Source organism: Leopardus geoffroyi, chromosome A2 (assembly GCF_018350155.1).
Source record: "Leopardus geoffroyi isolate Oge1 chromosome A2, O.geoffroyi_Oge1_pat1.0, whole genome shotgun sequence".
Taxonomy (NCBI): domain Eukaryota; kingdom Metazoa; phylum Chordata; class Mammalia; order Carnivora; family Felidae; genus Leopardus; species Leopardus geoffroyi.
In genome coordinates, this window is record NC_059331.1 from 3438916 (window position 1) to 3458336 (window position 19421).

At 60.9% G+C, this 19421-nt stretch overlaps 2 protein-coding genes across 4 annotated transcripts in view; one reads left to right on the plus strand and one right to left on the minus strand.

Moving 5' to 3' along the window:
- Positions 1-17533, plus strand: TNFAIP8L1 (TNF alpha induced protein 8 like 1). 3 transcript variants are annotated; one of them, XM_045491608.1, is made up of 2 exons: positions 1-130; positions 12244-17533. In XM_045491608.1, the coding sequence occupies exon 2, from the start codon at positions 12249-12251 to the stop codon at positions 12807-12809; it is 561 nt and encodes a 186-aa protein (XP_045347564.1). In that variant the 5' UTR covers positions 1-130; positions 12244-12248; the 3' UTR covers positions 12810-17533. The 3 variants fall into 3 exon arrangements, with proteins under 3 accessions (XP_045347564.1, XP_045347563.1, XP_045347565.1); XM_045491607.1 differs by lacking the exon at positions 1-130 and adding an exon at positions 922-1336 and having other exon boundaries at positions 12244-13719; XM_045491609.1 differs by lacking the exon at positions 1-130 and adding an exon at positions 10452-10768 and having other exon boundaries at positions 12244-13719.
- MYDGF (myeloid derived growth factor) overlaps positions 16067-19421 on the minus strand; it is a 12264-nt gene continuing 8909 nt past the window's right edge. The window contains exons 4-6 of the mRNA XM_045491610.1: positions 19282-19363; positions 18005-18077; positions 16067-16570 (exon numbers count right to left, since the gene is read on the minus strand). Coding sequence (XP_045347566.1) covers positions 16491-16570; positions 18005-18077; positions 19282-19363 — 235 coding nt within the window. The 3' untranslated portion in view covers positions 16067-16490. The remainder of the gene's footprint in view (positions 16571-18004; positions 18078-19281; positions 19364-19421) is intronic.

The window sequence follows — 19421 nt, forward strand, 5'->3', positions numbered from 1 at the left end:
CCGCCCCGCCCCGCCCGTCCAGTCCCTTCTCAGTCCTCCCGCGCGAGTCCCGCGGCCGCCGCAACGGCCCCTCGGGAGCGGCCTTACGGAGCCTCGACGGTCGGACCGACGGACAGGACCCGGAGAGTAGGTGAGCGAGCGATGCCGCGGCGCTCCGCACCTCGGGGGCCGTCTGGACGCCCTGTCTGTGTCGCCCCCATGCCCCTGCTCCTCCTGTCTGTATTCCTGCCTCTGTTTCTTCCTTTCCTTCGGTGTCCCTGTCACTCTGACTGCGTGGGGTAGGGGGAGGCAGACTGGGTGAACTGCCCTCCCTACCGTGGGGCTGTGCTCTGAGTCCAGCGTCCCCTCACCCGCATGGGGACTCTGATGGACTCTGCCCCTTTCACAGTGCAGGGTGCCAGGCGCTAGGGCCAGATTCCAGAGTCGGGAGGGCATTCCAGTGGTGGACAGCCTGGCCACAGGTGTGACGATGGGCATGCGTGTGGCTTCTGACTGGTCCAGGCAGCTGGAAGAGTCATGGCCAGGCCCACCCAGACTGGCCACCTGGGAGCTCCTCAGTGCCCTGAAGCTTTGGCCTCAGTTTTGTCAGCTGTGAATTGGGACTGTAGCTGCCAAGGTAATTGGCGGGTGACCTGACCCATATCCGCACGCATCACCGCCTCCTCTATCCTGGGGGCGTTCTCCTGGAGGAGGGACAGTCGCAGCTGTAAACAGGCCTCCGAGGTTGCTTCCTGAGCATACCTGAGCCCAGTTTGGGGAGCTGAATGCCCGGGAGGGGGAGCACAGTGGGGTGAGGGCAGTTCAGCCTAGTGGTCGTAGGGTCTAGACCTTGGAATCAGAGGGATAGGTTCTCGATCTGCCACTCACCTTGGTATCAGAAACCAGTGATTGGATTCTCTGAGCCTCAGTTTCCTGTCTGTAAAGTGGGAAGGACCACAGTTCCCTGGGGGAGAGGGCTGCTTCCAGGATGAAATGCAGGAATGTGTCTCCTCCTGGCCCTCCCTCTCTCCCCTTCACTCATTCGCTCTGCTCCAGGCTTACCAACCTCCACGTTCCTCCAACACGCCAGAGGGGGTCCTGCCCCGGGGTCTCTGCCCGGGCTGTTCCTTCACGGCTATGCCGGGTCCGCGGGCACCAATTTTAAAACATAACAAGTTGCCTAGATGGGCTGGGCCAGGGGACTGCCAGACCAGGGCTGGGCAGCTGGGAGGAGCCTGGAGGGGCCGGCCCAGGGACGCTGTACCTATGGAAACCGGAACAAAGCCCCAGCCACACAAACACCTGGGCTGTGCTTTTCCCACTCGACGGGCCTGGTGGTCTGGGATGCTGGTGGTGGGTGAGTGCCCAGGCCCCTGAGGTGGGGGGGGGGGAGTGCTCGCGGCGGGGGGGTGCTTGAACCCTGCTCTGATGAAAGCGGGAGGTCCTTAAGCCAATAGATGAGTCAGACAGGTGCAGATTGGAGGCCCCGTGACGTCCCCTCTGGCTGTGTGGCCTTGGGCAGGTCAGACGCCCCTCTGAACCTGTTTCCTCATCTCAAGCCTGGGGAGGAGAGGGGCCTTCCGTTGCTTGGTGATCCCATGTGGTGGGGTTTCAGAGGCTTCAGTGCCCCTGTCGGTCCCATGGGGCCAGGAGGGGGTGCCTGAGGACACAGCTCCAGCTGCGGTGGCGGAAAGGTCCCCGCCCAGAGGCAGATGCTGAATAATGACTGGAGGTTGTCTGGGTGCAGCCCCAGGGGTTAGAGACTTAGAGGTGGGGTCCTAGAGATGGACAGGCCAGGACCAGGTACCGGGGCACCTCCCCTGGGCCCCCCACCACGAGATAACTCCCTGGGATCCCCCGCCTGGGGGGATCTCCCTGGGATCCAGAGCTCCTCTGGCTGAGCCCTTGGGATCTCCTAAGGCCCCATTCTCCAGGCCTCGATTTCCACTGCTATCCAGTGGGGTAGTGGAATTGGGGGAGCATTTACCTGGGGGAGCCCCCCTCTAGAGGGGCTCGTGCTATACTGCTATGGGACCTTGGGCTGCCTCTGTCTCTCTCTGTGGGCCTTAGTTTCCCTGGCTGGACAGTGAGGACCTCGTATGAGCTCTTGGACTTTATCCCTCCCTGGTGCCGGGAGGTCATTTATTCATTCGACAGGTTCTGAACACCTGCAGTGAGCCACAGCCTGGTGCAGGGCGCCGAGGACTCAGCACCGACCAAGGCCGAGCCGGGGCCCTCCCTCGCTTGGCTCTCAGATCGGACTCGGGGGATATGGGTGTTCATCCATCCAGAAATATCCTCATGCTTCATTGTAACTGCATGAAGATGATAGAGAGACAGGCGGGCGGGATGTGGAAGTCAGTTTAGGTGGGGGATGCAGGAGGGACTCCTGACGAGGCGACATGTGAGCTGAGGCCTGAACGGCAAGAAAGAAACAGTCACGTGGAGGCCTGGTGGGAAGGGCATTCCAGTCAGAGGACGCAACCCATGCAAAGGCCCTGGGGCAGGGCCAGGCCTGGAGTTTTGGAGGAATAGTGAGGAGGCCCAGGAGCACAGTGAGTGAGGGGAGGAGGGAGGAGGGGAGGGCAGCGAGGGGATGGAGTTGGAGGCAGGTCCTGAACGGTTTCGTGGGCAAAGGGGAGAACTTGGACTTTTACCCTGGCAGAGGACTGGGTCCTGACTCAGGTGCTCACGGGCGCCCCCCGGTGGCTGCTGCAGGGAGGCCTGATGGGGAGTTGTGAGAGCAGGATCCTGGGGAGGGGGGGCCCTGGGCCCAGGGGCCCAGCTCGGGCTGTGAAGAGGGGAGGCGGGGCTGCGTCCACATTCCTGCCACAGGACCCTGAAGCCTCCTCCACTTGCTGCTAAACACCTGCTTGGCCCGAGCCCCAGCCCGGCCTGGCCTTTCCTGCAGAGGGTGGGCCGTGGTCTCCCGACACTCTTGCTTGGCCCCCAAGCTCTGCTTCAGCGGAAATCGGGCTCCCGCTGCCGCCAGCAGGTGGCCAAACCCCGCCCGTCCTTGGGGAGGCCACTCGAGGGCTCTGGAGAACCCGCTTTGAAAACCGTGGGTGCCCCAGGCCCCTCAGACCAGAGATTCCTTTCTTCCTCTTGCCTTACTTAAAACGGGCACAGAGTGTGAGGTCCGAGCGACGGTTGGTCAGAGCCCGACGCACTGGGTGCCCTCGTGTTGGCAGTGGGTATCGTGCGGGAACAGGGACGGCGGGGGCATTTGCTGCTGTGGACAGAGGCCTGGGGCCCCCGAGGCCACCGTGGGCCACCGCAGCTGGGGCTCGGAGACGCGGGGTGGAGTGGCGGCCTGGCCCTGCTGAGCTGGCTCATCAATTATTGACACCCTTTGTGTGGGACATAAAGAATTCATGTGGTGGGGACAGGGTGCCCGTGGACCAGGGGCTGGCGGCAGCTGGCTCGTCCCAGCCCGCGGGAGTCACTTGCCACCCGGTCAGGAATTTCACGGTCGGGTTGTTAAACACAGCCATTATGAAAAGCGACAGACTGACCCTACAGTTCAATACATTATGTTTTAATAATGTTTATTCTAACGGAGGTGTAGAATATTATTTGGCCATAAAAAGGAGCGAGGCGCCCACCCCCGCCGCCCCGCGGACGGGCTCCGAACACACGACACTCAGGGAGGGAAGCAGACACGAGAGGCCACGCGGGGCGTGAGTCCGCGTGTGTGAAACGTCCAGAACAGGCTCCTCCACGGACAGGAAGGGGTTTCGTAGGGGCCAGGGATGGGGGGAGGGGGTGGCTGCTGATGGGGATGGGGCTTCTTTTTAGGGTGATGGAATGTTCTGGAATTAGTGGTGATGGTTCCACAACTCTATGAAGGTATCAAAGCCGCTGAGTTTTACACTTTATTTTTTTTTTAAGTTAATTTATTTATTTTGAGAGAGAGAGAAAACAAGCAGGGGGTGAGGCGGGGAGGCGTCTGGGTGGCTCAGTCGGTTGAGCGTCCGACTTCGGCTCAGGTCACGATCTCACGGTTCATGGGTTCAAGCCCCACGTCGGGCTCTGTACTGACAGCTCGGAGCCTGGAGCCTGTTTCGGATGCTGTGTCTCCCTCTCTGCCCCTCTCCCGCTGGCTCTCTCTCTCTCTCTCTCAAAAATAAATTTAAAAAAAATGAAAAAGAAAACAAGCAGGGGAGGGGCAGAGAGAGGGAGAGACAGAGAATCCCAAGCAGGCTCCACACTGTCATTGCAGAGCCCGACGTGGGGCTCGATCCCACGAACTGTGAGATCGCCACCTGAGCCGAAATCAGGAGGTGGTAGCTTCCCTTACTGAACCACCCAGGTGCCCCTCGGTCGTACACTTTAAGAGGGCGAAGTTTGGGGCCCCTGGCTGGTTCAGTCCGCAGAGTGCGTGACTCTTGATCTTGGGGTCGTGAGTCTGAGCCCCACGTTGGGCGTAGAGATTACTAAAAAAAAATAAATAGACCTCAAAAACTAAAGGGCGGATTATATGGTATGTGAATCGTATGTTGATAAAACTTACAAAAAGCAAAGTCATAAATAGTCATAAATTGTAACTTTCTAATTATTCTTCCGCCTCTTACTATAATCTGCGCTCTTGAAGCCACGTTTATCTGCCGTATGTGTTTGGGGGAGACGGTGAGCCCCCACGTCCGCTCACGTCGCGTCCGAAGCTTGAAATTGGCCACGGTGGGGAAATTTACACCATGGAAATTGGCAACCACCACAGATCGGGGTGGGATTTATTGTTCTGTTGGTCGTCTAGACCCGGGGTTGGCCAACTTTTTCCACGAAGGGCCCAGTAGTAAGTATTGTCGGCTTCTTACGCCGTTGGGTCGCGTCCCATGTATTCGCGGCTGCCGTTAGAGCGTGAAGACAGCCATAGGGAGCAGGGGAGCCCGTGACTGTGGCCGTGTGCCAATAAAACTTTATTGATAAAAACAGACGGTGGGCCTTAGTTTGCCACCTCCCGGTCTGACTCAAGAAAGAGGCGCCGAACAAACTGTCGATGAGGAAAATTAAACTTAAGAAAGTGTCACATCTGCGGCTGTGTCCTTGTGGGTAGCACCAAAGCCCTGAGGAGGCAGTCTCCTCCCCCTGTTGGAAAATGACCAGTCGGATTCGGCCCGGAACTTGCTCTCCCTGCTGATGGATGCGCGGAGTCCTCGTTCTCTGGCTTGTTTCACGCTCGTCTGGCTCGTTCGTGTGCAGGCACAGGTCAGAGGCCACCCGTGCCGGCCCCGCACGTGTTTGCCAAGCACGCCCCTGGTTTCGCTACCGAAACCAGTTTGGCAAAACCCATCGGGAGCGTTTGGTGAGACTCGATCGGCTCCGCAGAGCCGGTATAGTTTACTGTGTTTGCAAATCGTGGGACGCACGTCCTTCATGTGGGGAGAAACATACGGGGGCACGTTTGTTTCTTCTGGAAAGCTGGTAACGGGTACGAAGTTTTCAGCGCGGGGCGAATGGGATGTCGCCTTCGCGGGGCACCTGTGGGGCAGTGAGGACGCCGGAAAGTTGGATCTCCTGCCCTGGGGCATCCCTGTCCCCCGCCCCCCCACCTCCACATCCCTGTCGTCCCCCCGCCCAGGGTGTCGAACCAGAAACGTGTGGGGGCTGAGGGGCCCCCCGCAGTGGGACTGTGCCCTGGGCATGTGTGGGTGGGTTGTAGCGAGCCCAGGTTGGACGGGGGAGACCAGGGGTGAATGGTTTGGCACGTCAGGGAGAGCCTCTCGGAGCGGGGGGTTCTCGAGGCTGAGAAGGCCCCCTACCCCCAACCCCGGAGGCGCCGCACACGCAGGGGCGGCGAGGGCATGGGCGAGGCTGGAACCGACTGAGCCCCGGGGAGACTGGTGGACGGGGTCGTGGCCCGAGCGAGGGGGAGGTTGGCCCGGCTCCTGAGTTTGGGAACCAAGGGGATCAGACAGAACAGGGGCCACTGGGGGGACGGGTGTGTGCCCTGCCCCTGCCCAGGGAGGCTCAGGTACGGTCCTGCCTCCGACCTTTGCGTCTGCACGTTCAAGGTCAGCGTCGGTGGCCAATGTGCAGGGCGTTGGGAGTGTCCATACTGGGGACGAGGGCAAAGCTTGGAGTCCAAAAGACAAAGTGGGGTTGGCAGAGGAGGACTGGGCTCTAGAGTGCTGGGGCAGGGCAGGAGGCAACAGAGCCAAGGACTCTGTACCTGGACACCCATTTCATAGATAGGAAAGCTGCCCCCAAGGGCATGGGGCCTGTGTGGAGTCCCAGTGGGGAGGGGTCGGGGCTGTGGGAGGACCTGGACGGTGGCCTTCACTCTCCTCGCTGCTCCCCTAACACACCAGGCACAGTCCTGCCCCAGGGCCTTTGCACTAGCTATGTCCTCTGCCTGGCTCACCTTTCCCCCAGACCTTGTCCTTCCAGGTCCCAGTTCCAGCAGCTCCACCTCTAGAGAGGCTTTCCTGACTACCCTGGCCAAGGTCACCTGCTGTCCCTGGCTGTCACCACCCCCTTGGCCCCTCTCTCTCTCTGAAATTACCCTGTTTGTTTTGTGTTCACTGGGTTCTGGTGTCTCTGCCTTCCGGCAAAGGAGATGCCTCTTGGGGGCCTTTTTGGAGATTTGGAGGGCTTTCTTTTTGCTTGTGATGATAACAGGATGTTCTGGCACTTGGGGGGGGGGGGGGCGGGGCAGGGACCAGAGACACGAGGCAGCCAGCCACGTGCCTGGAGCAGCCCCCGGGCCCCCACTTCCTAACGTTCTGCCAAAAACATAAACCACCGAGTGGGGTTTTGCACGCTTTTATTTTATTTTTTAACTTAAAAAAAATTTTTTTTACGTTTATTTATTTATTTTGAGAGAGAGAGAGAGAGAGAGAGAGAGAACGACTGGGGGAGGGGCAGAGAGAAGGAGAGAGAGAATCCCAAGCAGGTGCCACTGTGCCATCGTGCAGCCTGACTTGGAGCTCGATGTCACAAACCGTGAGATCGGGACCTGGGCCGAAACCAAGAGTTGGATGCTTAACCGACTGAGCCAGCCAGGCGCCTGGTGGGGGCGCTCTCTGATGGGAATTTGTAGCTACAAGGTCACCGCGACGCCCCCTATGCCAACCTGTAAGAGACGCTCTGTCCTCAAGTGCGGGGGCCTGACCTTGCCAGGAGGGAATCATTTTCGATCAGCCACGTATCCCCGGCTGCCCGCCGTGTGCCTGGCAAGGTAGAAGTGATTTACAGATCTCAACTCGTGCCATCCTTTTATTTGTGCCACAATATGGGCCAAATCCTGATAAATTTATTTAACATTTAAAAAATGAGGCCTAAAATGTATACAGGAAGGGGCACAGAGGTGTAAAATATATACACTTTATATATATATATATACATATATATATAGGAAGTGTTTGGCTTGAGGAGATGTAATCCTCATATAAAATTCACTGCTTTAAAGTGTTCAACTTCCAGGGGCGCCTGGGTGGCGCAGTCGGTTAAGCGTCCGACTTCAGCCAGGTCACGATCTCACGGTCTGGGAGTTCGAGCCCCGCGTCGGGCTCTGGGCTGATGGCTCAGAGCCTGGAGCCTGTTTCCGATTCTGTGTCTCCCTCTCTCTCTGCCCCTTCCCCGTTCATGCTCTGTCTCTCTCTGTCCCAGAAATAAATAAACGTTGAAAAAAAAAAATTAAAAAAAAAAAAAAAAAAAGTGTTCAACTTCCAGAATATTCCCTCTCCCCCAAATGAAGCCCCATCCGCATCAGCCATCAGCCCCTGACAACCACGAGCCCCCTTCCCGTCCCTGGACGAGCCCGTTGTGGGCGTTTCACACCCGCGGACTCACAGCCCGTGTGGCCTCTCGTGTCTGGCTCCCTCCCTGAGCGGCGTGTGTTCGGGTCCGTCCACGGGCGCCTCGCTCCTGCTCGCGGCCGAGTGACGTTCCAGGGCAATATTCCAGCACCCTGCGGACACGCCCTGTTTGTCCCTTCACCCACTGACGGCCACTTGGGTTGACGCCACTCCTTGGCCACGTGAACCGCGCTGCCGTGCGCGTGCGCGGTCTGCATGGCCGTGCGTTCCCCCGTCTTCTGGGCAGATGCCTGGGAGCGGAATTGCTGGGTCGTGGGGGTAAGTCTGTGGGTGTTTGAGGAGCTGCCGGAAAACCGGTTTACACAGCAGCTGCCCCGTTTCCCACTCCCACCAGCCGTGTCCGAGGGCCGTGGTGTCTCCGCACCCTTGCTGACGCTTGGGAGGTGGGGCGTGGGGGGAGGGGGCGGTGAAGTCATCGTGATTTCCCTACTGGCCAATGAGGCTGAGCATCTTTTCAGCTGCTGGCTGGCCATTTATGGATCTTCTCTGGAGAGAGGTTAGAGTGTGTGTGTGTGTGTGTGTGTGTGTGTGTGTGTGATCGGGATCTAATTCACATAACCATAGAACTTGCCCTTTCAAAGTGTGCAGCTTGTCGGGTTTCAGCATGATCAGAGTCGCACAACCACAGAAGCCTGATGGCTTTTTGCACTCGTACAAACATTTTGTACAAAACATGGGATGTTCCACCCCCTTCCCTGATCCGTCTGCCTCAGGCTGTTTAATAGCCTTATGTATGTCAAAAAGATTTTATTTTTAAGTAATCTCTACACCCGAGGTGGGGCTCGAACTCACGACCCCAAGATCAAGCGTCGCACACTCTCCCGACTGAGCCAGCTGGGTGCCCCCTCCCAAAGTATTTTGTGAGTGACAAGGTGGCTTGGCTCTAGAAGGCTGGAGTCCCCCGGAAGGCAGGGACGGGAGCTCTTTTGGTCATTCCAGTACCCCCAAGTGCCTGGGACACAGTTGGTGCTCCATAAATGCTCATACAGTGACCGAGGGGATGGTCCAGCCGTGCCCTGGATCCTTTAGCAGGCTTTTTCAGCTTTGAGGACAGTGGGGTGCCCTGGCATTTGGTGATCAGGGACTGTGGACACTTGACCGTCTGGTCCCCGAGCCCCTCGGCAGTCCCTGGGAAGGCCCCGCCCCAGAAGGGCTGATGTGGCCGTCTGGCCGCCTCCTGGCTTGCCCGCCCTCAGACCAGGGTGAGTGCACAGGAAGGAAGGAAGGCCGGGGTCTATTTTAGTCTGTGGCCCGCTCCCCCGGGACAGTAGTCATCTCCCTGTCTGGCTGCGTGGATGGGGGGTTCCTGGCAGAACAATGGGTCGGGGATGGGGGGGGGGGGGTCACGCAGCTGGGCTGGCCCAGGTGTCAGCGGGTCTGGGGACTGGCCGGAGGGGTTAGGAGTGTGGAGGCCGAGAGGGAGGCTCCCTTTTCCTTCTGGGCTGAGGAGGGAGGTCCTGCTGAGGGCCCAGCTCCCCTCCCGGCACATCGCACCTCAGGACTTGGCAGATTGGAGAGCCAAGGCCCAGAGACGGATGGAATCCTCCCGAGGGTCACACAGCGACTGAGATAGGCCGCAAGACCAGGGCTCCAGGGCACTTAGGGCCCAGGTACCTTGGCCTCATCCCTGGACCCAGGGAAAGGCCTTTTCCTCTCCGAGCCTCAGTTTGTTCATCTGTAAGCTGGGGAGACTGGACTCAGGACCTTGGGGTTTCTTCTCATTTCCGTTCGCGGACATCCTTTCCCTCATGCATTCGACGAACGCTTGCGGGGTGCCCGCTGTGTGCCAGGCCCCGGGCTGACTGCTGGAGGCACGGTGTGGACAAGGGAGACCCAGGCCCTGCCTGCACCGTCAGGCCAGGGAGATGAGCAATGAAACCAAAGGGTGCGAGGCCAAAATGGAGCACGCCAGGGCGCCACGGGAGCCGCCAGGCACCTGGCCCAGCCTGGGACATCCAGGAAGCCTTCCAGGAGGAGGTGACTGTGACACTGAGATTTGGATGAGCAGTTTACAGGATGAGTAATAGGGAGAGGAGGGGCCCCGGTAGAGGGAACAGGACAGAACATTCTAGAGAAACGGGTGGGAGGCATCAGGGAGGCACGGGCACCCCTTGTGCCAAGCCGCTCTTTTTCCAGAGAGTCCGACAGAGGAGTAGGTGTGTGCATTCAGGGAGCTGGAATGGCAGAATTCTAGGCCGGGGCATCCAGCTTCTGGCCCAAGGGAAGCTCGCAGCCTGGGTGGGGGTGGGGGGGGGGCATTGGATTGGCCACAACCTTCTGCCCTAGGACAGAGTTAGTTCTATCTTCCCCATTTTACAGATGGGGAAACTGAGGCAGGGGGCGGTTATGTTGCTTGGCTAAGCCGTCAGGCCCCGGGGGGCTGGATCTGTGGCTGACACAGCTCCCGGCGCCCGAGAAACTCGGGTGATTTGAAGCCGTCAAGCAGGGAAGGCGGAGGAAGTTAGGCACGCAGAGGCGGGCGGTCAAGGGTATTGCTGTGTGGCCTTAGGGCAGTGGCTCAGGCTCTCTGAGCCTGTGTCATTTCTTCAGCAAACTGGCAGCCATCCTAATACCCGGTGGATATGAGGAAACGGTCACACGCTGCCGGCTCAGGGCCTGCCCCGTGGTGCTGAGTCAGCAGCACCCCTGCTCCGGCCCAGGCCCGCGTAGCCCCGGGGTCTGGTGACTGGTGTGGGGGGCAGGGAAGGCGGTCCAGTACTCGCCGTGGCCACCCTGACCTCTGAGGGCAGCGCAGGCGGAGGGGACTTCTCCCGGGGTGTGAGCTCGCACAAAGATGGTCTTTGTGGGGGCTCTGGGCTGAGTGGGCACCCACGGGGCATTCCTGGTCCGGCTGGCCTGGGGCTAGGGTGGGGGTGGCTTCGACCAGGGCCTGGGGCGATGGGTGCGGGCCGGAGGTGGCTCTCAGGATCGCCTCATTCATTTTTCTGGAGTCTCCAAGGACACAGCAGGTAAGGAATCAGGCCCCTTCCCTCCCCCGTGGGCTGGGGTGACAAGGGACGGTTGGGGAGTGAAGCCCGGGGCAGGGGCGGAGCAGTGATGGGGGACGGAGGGGCAGTGTGTGGCCCAGAGGCCGTGCCTCACCGTGGGTTTGTTCGGGAGGAGACAGTATCGAAGCGGAGCTGAGGGATGAAACTTCGAGAAGAGGCCGGGGCTCAGGGGCCAGGGCTTTGGGGGATGAATAGGAGTTTACCGGCAAAGATGCCGGGATCTGAATGGGGTGTGGGGCTTGGTCCTGGGACCCGCGTCCTCAGAAGAAAACGGTCCATGCCCAGATGTGCAGCTTAGGAAGGTTCTGGCACTATAGGAAGGAGGCGGCTGGAGGGAGGCTCCAGAGCTTGGGGAATCCAGTAGTCTGCATGGAGACAGGTCCCTGTTCACCGAGGGCTGGACTGCCACGCCCCTTGCCACTGTCCCAGCCCAGGAAGGGTGGGAGCTGTCACAGGTCAGTGTTTCCATATCACAGGCGGGGTCGTTGGAGCAATGTTTCTAGAAACCTCACTTGTGACCCCCCCCAGGCCCCACAGCCCAGGATGCTGCCCACGTCGGAGGCGGGCCTTGGCCGTCTGCTATAATCGCACAGGGCCAGTAAGGCTGCGGGATTGGGAACAACTGGGCTCCGCCACTCTGAACAGCTGGGGCCTGGGACCCCGTCTCACTGCAGGATGGGGGCGGGGAATGCCCGGCGGGACTTCAGGGGCTTGGACTCCACCTGTCGCAACGCACCGTGAGGTCCTCCTCAACCCCGCGGCAAGGCTGGTGCCAGGCCCGCAAGCGGTGGCCTTCAGAACATCCTGCCCAGATGTCACCGTCATGCCTCAACTCTGTTGAGTTGACACCCTCCTTCCTTTTTTATTTTTATTTTTATTTTTATTTTTTATTTTTTAGAGAGTGGGGAAAGGGTGTGACAGAGAGAGGATCTTTCTCCGCTCGGCGCGGAGCCTCGGGTGGGGCTCGATCCCCCGACCCCGAGACCATGACCTGAGCCCAAACGAAGAGTCACTCGACCGACCGTGCCACCCAGGTGCCCCGAGCATCAGAGTCTTGAGCTCAAGCCCCGCCTTGGGCACAGAGCTTCGTTAAACAGAGAAACAAAACGGCCCGCCTCCAGGCCTGAAGCTCTGTCGGCCCGGGCAGTGCCCCTCCGCCCGCTTTCTCGCCTGTCGCTTCCTCCGGGAGGCCTGCCTGTGCCCGGCAGCTCTGGGGAGCCCACACCGTGGCATCGCGTGGCTCCCGGTCGCGGCCGACGTGCCCCGCCCCCCCCTGCACCCAGTCGTGTGCCTCGCAGTGGGCTCGGGGGTTGGCAGGCTCGGGCCCATTTCACAGACTGGGATGACGCGGTAGCACCCCAAAGGGGCCCTCCGGGAAGGTCCCCGGAACTGACGGGGCGCGGGGACTGACGACCCTCTGCCTCTCCCCCTGGCAGGGCGGATGGACACGTTCAGCACCAAGAGCCTGGCCCTGCAGGCGCAGAAGAAGCTGCTGGGCAAGATGGCGTCCAAGGCCACGGTGGCCGTGTTCATCGATGACGCGAGCGGCGAGGTGCTGGACGAGCTGTACCGCGCCACCAAGGAGTTCACCCGCAGCCGCAAGGAGGCCCAGAGGATGGTCAAGAACCTGGTCAAGGTGGCCGTGAAGCTGGGCGTCCTGCTCCGCGGCGGCCAGCTGGGCGGCGAGGAGCTGGCGCTGCTGCAGCGCTTCCGCCAGGGGGCGCGCCGCCTCGCCATGACGGCCGTCAGCTTCCACCAGGTGGACTTCACCTTCGACCGGCGCGTGCTGGCCGCCGGCCTGCACGAGTGCCGGGACCTGCTGCACCAGGCCGTGGGCGCGCACCTGACCGCCAAGTCCCACGGCCGCATCAACCACGTCTTCGGCCACTTGGCCGACTGCGACTTCCTGGCCGCGCTCTACGGCCCCACCGAGCCCTACCGCTCGCACCTGCGCCGGATCTGCGAGGGCCTCACCCGGATGCTGGACGAGGACAGCATATGACCTCCGGCCCGGGGTTTCCTGAGGGGGGAGGGGGGTGGGGGTCGTTCTAGAACCTCTTTTCTCCCGCCCGATTCTGGCCAAATCCCCGGGACAGGCGCCCGTCCCCCCGAGAGGATGCTGATCCGTTGGAGGACTCTGGTCGCCTCTCCTCCCGCACCGTCTCAACAGGAGAAGAGCTCAGCCTGCGGGGGCGCGGCCTCCCCGCGCACCCCGAGGCTGCTGCCCACCCAGGCCTGCCTGACCTGACCCCCAGCACCCCTACACTCCCTCGATGCTTCTGAAGGCTGGCACCTGCCACCTCGTCATGTTAACGATGTTGCCTGTTCCTTCCGACAGGGTCGTGGTGAACGGGAAGAAAGGGAGTGTTGTGGGGGTGAGCTGCAGCTCCCCAAATTCTTTGAAGTTCTAGCCCCCAGAACCTCTGAATGCGCCCTTGTTTGGAAATAGGGTCCTCGCCGGTGGAATCAGTTGAGGTCACGCTGGAGCGGGGGTGGGCCCCTGATGCAGCATGACTGGCGTCCTCGTAAGGGGACATTCAGACAGAGAAGGCCGTGTGAAGGTGGGGGCAGACTCTGGATGGCTGTGCCTACCAGCCAGGACTGCCAGCAGCCTCCAGAAGCTGGGAGAGCCGCCTGAACGGCCTTCGGAAGGAACCAGCCCAAGGGACACCTTGACTGCAGACTCCCGCCTCTGCCTCCAGGGCTAGGAGGGCACAGATTCCCGCTCTTGCCCTGGGGGTCGAGCGCAGGCAGCCAGGAGAGCGCTGGGGTGGGGGCTGTGGGCGAGGATTTGGTTGGGATCGCTGCCCTGACTCCCACGCGGGAGGGGACGGAGTGTGCCCCTTGCTCGGGGCTCAAGGGGAAAGCCATCGGAGACGCGCGCCCGTTTAAAACTGGTTATTTCACTTGTGCTTGGTGGCAGGCGTTTTCCCAAGACCTCCGAAAGCAAGGCTCAGCCAATTTTGGCTTTGGTGACACCCCCAGAAGATGCGCCACTCTCACCTCGGGGCACAGATGGGCACGTGGGGTGTGGGAGTGAATCTGTGACTTCTGTGTGTCGGAAGGGGACACGCGTCTTAACAGGCCGCAGAACGCTCTACAGGCCGGTCCCCTGACGCGCGGGGAAGGTTACTCTGGGCGCCCGTGGGGACGGGGAAAATGACGTCCCGGGACCGTTTTTTGCAGAGCCAGGTCTGTTGGGCGAAGCCTTCACACGGGAGGCCTGCAGGCCTTTTTAGGCCAGAAGATGGGTTTGGTTGACTCCGTCCATCGTTCGAGACGTTTGGCATTAGTTAAAAACAAGGAAGTTACACGTACCAATCTAGGTTTGGAGTTTTCTCGAAAACTTGGCCTGAGCCTGCACTGCCTGCTGGTGAGGCCGCATGGGCGCGGCCCCCCTGGCCTGCCACAGTCCCCACCTGGCCCTTTCGCCCACCCCCCCCACCCTCCCCCCACCCCGGCCTGCTGCAATGGCCCACAAGACATTACGGCCCCAGATGCAGGGTGGCCTTTCTGTGGCTTTTCCCTGAAAAAGCCCAAGGTCTCTTGCCCAAGAGCCACTGTTCCCACCTCTGCCCCAGCCCTCGAAGGCAAACCTGTCCTCCCATCTTCCGTCGGGGGACAGTTCACATTCAGGAAGGGACGCGCATTCTGAGTACCCGAGAAGCCCCCCCATGAGAGCCTTTGTCCTCGGCTTTGCATGCGGACTACATCAACCAACGTGCAGAACGCTCTGTACTTGTGCCCTGCTGGGCTGTCCAGCCTGCCTGGACTCTTTCCATAAATCTGAGATTTAATTTAGAAAAACCAAAGAGCACGACACGGCTCTCTAAATAAAAGCACACATCTTCGGTTGGCATTATGTGCAACTGGCGACTGAATCGCTGGGGCTGACGGCTTTCTCCTGTCCTCCCGGGGCTCGGGGCTTTTGCCTTTCAAGTCGAGCTTGCGTGTAATGTCACCCGCCCGTGGGCCTCGCCGACGGGTTTCCTTTCCGCTCCAGCGGGCACCGGGACAGACCAGCGGGCCCGCACAGATGGCCTGTATGGCTCGTCGGGTTCGGCCCCTCATCACGACCACAGCCCCCGGGGCCAGCGTGGCGTCCTTTGCGGGTTTGCCCGAAAGCTCCAAGGGGATGCCCCCACGTGGCTGGCGGGGGCGAGGAGGCGCCAGTTTGTGTCCAGATGTCCTGCCGTGTCCCGGGGCTCTGCATCCTTGAGGACGCCCAGGGATTCAGACGTGCTCAGTGGTTCCGGGCTGACCGTGGAAGCATCTGTCCCTCCTGCCGGGGTCCAGCCCACGTGACCCTCAGCGGCCCCGGGGGCCGCGTCCCTTCTGCCAGTTTCCGGCTGCCTTGCTTCTGCAGGAGGCCCCGGACAGCCATCCACTTCTGGGGGCCTGTTGAGAATCACTTGGTTTTTCAGTCCATCGAGCCTCACAGCCAGGAGTGGCAGAGGCTCGCGGCCCTCACCGGGGTCCCTGTGACACCCACAGGTCCCTGTGCTTACCAGACCTCAAAGCCATTCCATTCTTGGGTCAAGCGGGCCCCCCGAAGTCCCCCTTTGTTATTTGTTCCGGAAACAGCCGTTGTTCACGCGCCCACACCGAGCTCTGAAATTGCTCCTGACACGGGTGCCCGCCGCGGGTGTAGACGGGGTGACGGTCCTACCCCACCTCCTGTAGGTGTGCGCTCTTGGGCGGGAGCCCCAACACCCGCCTCTTCTCTGGCAACTGGGGTCACCGCAGCGCCCCGTTGCTCAGGTCGGCACGAGGGAGGCCAGCCCACGAGGTGTGTCTCATTAGCAAGGATCCGATTCACAGCCCGGCGGACCAAAGCCCAGAGTTTCGCGGTTTCTCTTTCCCCTCGTGTGCTCACGAGAGGACACGGTGAGAGGGCAGGCTGGCGGGCAAGCTGGGGGTCACACTCCCAGGCCCACTGCTGGGAGGACCAGGGCCCTTCTGAGTGGCTGGGACACTTGGGGGGTTTATTTATGTTTGCCTGTGGGTGTTTGTCCCCGCTGGTGTTTTAAGTCGCCACGCCGCCATCCAAGAGATTAGCTGAGCCAACCACCCTGGAGCGCTCGGCCCCCGTGGGCCCGGCGCTTCTGCGGGCAACGCGGAGAGTGCAGGTGCCCGGGCCGACGCAGGTCTCCAGCAAGGCAGGGGCGTGCCGGCACCCGGGCCCTGCCCCGTCCCTGGGCCCCCAGCCCCGAGCGCCCAGACAGGCAGCCCCTACTGCCCGTCGCCAAGTCTGGGTGGTAGCTCTTCGATCGTCTTATTTATTTAAATACGAAAGAACACTTCATTTCCTCCCAGGTAGTCTGGAAGAAGGTCCCCCGGGGAAACTGCAAGAAAGCGGCAGGCTTGGAGGCAGGGCGGCAGGATCGCTCTTCCAGGGAGTGACCTGGGGCCTGGCCGGATCCACAGGGAGGCGCGCACTGGTTTCAGAAAAGCCGGGAGTCCCCCTGGGAGTCCCCCCACCGAGTGCCTCAGTCAGTGCCTCTTTAGGTAAGAGAGACGGGCAGTGGGTCCCAGACCCGTGCTCCATGCTCAGAGGACGTCGACCGACAGTCGCGCCCCCCCCCCCCCCCCCCAACCAGAAGACCAGTGACGCGCCAGCTCTCCCAGGGCCCAGCTCCCTCGGCGGGGATGGGGAAGAGCCACCCTTGCCGGGGGCTCCCGGTCACAGCTCACTGCGGGATGCCTTGGCCACAATCACCAGCTTGGACAGCTCGGCCTTGAACGCCCCGGGCCGGTGGGACACTGCAAGAGAAGAAGGACTGGGGTGAGACGCTCCGGGCCCCGGGCCAGGCCCGGGCGCCGTCCCCACAGTGGACCCGACACGGAAAGGCCCCCAGGCCTGAAGTCCACTGGGTGAGGGACACAAGGGAGGCTGTCCCGAGGGCAGCAGAAGCCCCCGGAAAGCTCAGCGTGGGAAGAGCCGAGGTCATCCTGCGAGAATGGATGGCGGCCGAGCTGCATCACCTCCCGTTTGCACTGGCAACCCCACCTCCTTTGTCCTTGACCGCTACAGTCCCACACCTCCAAGAAGGACCTGCAGGTAGGACAGGGCTCCTTCCAGACCCAAGGCCCCTCATGCCCCAAACCCCCGCTCACTGCACCCCCCTCCTCCATCCCTATGCCCGGTGACTCCCACAATCACAGGGGTCCTTCACCTTATCTTTGCTGTCCCTCAGGACCCTCAGGGCTCCCCGCCACACGGCCCCACTCCCGTGTCCATCGTCCTAATCGCTCGCCCTCCCCGGAGCCCCGGCTGTGGAGCTTCCCACCCCTCCTCCTGCCCAGCACCCGCCCCGCAGAGCCCAACACGGCTCAGGACACCAGGGGCTCCCCGACCTCACAGGTAACCCCGCCTCCCCGTGACACACGGGGCAGGCAGCAACCTCGATGCCTCGCGGACACCTTCTGCGTGAAAAGCGCAGGAACTCTTCCTCGTCCCAGAGCCCGGGACGGCCAGGCTGTGTGGGTGTCACAGGACCCCTTGCTGTGGAGCGACCCCGAGCGTCCCCAAGGGCCACAGGGCTCCGAGCAGACTCTCGCGCCCTCCGTTCTCTAGCAGGGACTGGACAAGCGTGGCCTGCGCCATGAGCTCAGGGCGGCTTCTACGTTTTAAACAACTTTAACAAGAACCGACAGGAAAATGGTATTTTAGGGATAGGCAGTTCACGCTTCCGTGTTCATACAATAAAGTTTTATTAGAACGCAGCCACGCCTACTCAGTGACCTGTGGCGCCTTACGGATCGCCTTTGCCCTCTCAGAGGCTGTCTGCCCCACGAAGCCGAAAATAACTACTAGTGGCCCTTTCGGGCAACAGTCCGCAGACGCTGGGCTATAAGCTGGGGCGCTGAGGGGTAGCCTCCCCTCTCTCCGATGGGGCGCCCTGCCCCCCCATCTTCTCTGCCTGTGTACCTGGGGCCTATCTGCACCAAACATCCCTTGTTTTTTTGTTTGTTTTTTTTTTTATTTAAGTGTTTTTTAAAAACTTATTTGAGAGAGAGGGAGCAGGTGGGGGAGAGGCAAAGAGAGAGAGAATCCCAAGCAGACCCCTCGCTGTCCATGCAGAGCTCCACACGGGGCTCACACCCACAAAGCGGGAGATCATGCCCTGGGCCGGAACCGAGAGCCGCTCGCTTAACCGACTGCGCCCCGCCCCCCCCCCCCCCCCCCCTTCATACCTGCTGTTTTGGTCACTTCAAATTCCTCGTTTTTCAGGGGGACGTCGCTTTCTCTTTCAAACGCAGCTTTGGACTGAAAAAGAACCCGCAGAAGCTTTTCTAATCAGGAAAGAACACGATCCGGTCTGCTTCCCAGAGCAGCACAGGCTAAAGCCACCTGCTTTTACCAAAGGGGCGCCTGGCGCTTTTCTAAGCAGGAAAGAAAATCCAGAGGAGCCGGTGGTTAATCCACTTAAGAGATTGTCAACCGGCTTAAAACGTCACGCCTTTGCTGCAAATCCTCGAGGAAGGTTATGTTTTTTTCCTTCAGTTAACGTATGGAAAGGACACAAACACGGCAGCCTGTCGACTGTAATTTTTAAATGTCAGACTTGTGTCTCAAGTCAGCTAAACAAGAGTTTTAAAGGAAGACAGGACCCCAGAGAGCAATTCGATCAGCGGCGTGTCTGTTTGCCCCAGTTCTGCAATCAGGCCCTCGAGAGTGGGAAGGTATTTTGTCGGGGTGATCAAAGTCCATCAGGAGCCGACTTTAAGAAAAAGAGATTATCCTCAACGACCCCGGGGTGGGCCTGCAGAGCAGGACCGAGGTCCCTGCAGAAGTCCCTACAGTGCCAGCCGCCTCCCCCGCCCCCCCCCACCCCCCCCCCGCCCCCCTCGAGCCGGCCTGGCCTGCAGGCTTTGCAAGGGCCTTGCCAGTTCCTGGCAACAGATCTCTTCATGCCTGTCCCTCCTGGTTCCCCTTCTTGGACCAATAAAGTGGTTTTCCAACTGTTTCTGACCCAAAGGCAGAAGGGGGGACCAGGGGAGGGGCCCGGGCCATGAATGACAGGTCACGGGAGCCGAGGCACGTGGGGCCCTCCCCCACCCCCGTGAGCACACCGCCTGCGCTGCTGCCCTTGCCGTCCCTGCCGTCCCGCGTCCCCAGGGCTGAGCATCCAGGACTTTGAGAGTGGGCCCCTCCCCTCTGGCTTCCTGTTGGCCTGGCCAGCAGCGGGGCACTGGCCAGAGACTGGCAGGTGGTAGGAGAGGGAGGCCAGGTGTCCTGCCCCGCCCACCGGGTCTCTGGGGGCCTCTGGGCCCAGTGCCATCTCCCTGACACGTCCGGGTCCAGAGTCTGCGAGGCGTCCCGTGTCCTCCCGGGTTACAGAATCTCCCCCTGGGGGCTTGAGGTCTGTCTCACTTCACCCGCCTCCCCACCCCTGCCGGCGGTCTGAAAGGAGCAGTCTGCGATGGCACGAACCGCGGCAGCCACCCCCGCACGCGCGGCCTGTACTCACGTAGGCCATGCCGTACTCGATCTCCGCGCCCCGCACCTCCGCCTTGAACTGCGTGAAGTACAGGTAGGACTTGCCCTGGGGCCTGCGAAAGAGGGGCAGGCAAGAGGGTCAGCCTTTCCTCTTTGCTAGAACATTCGTCC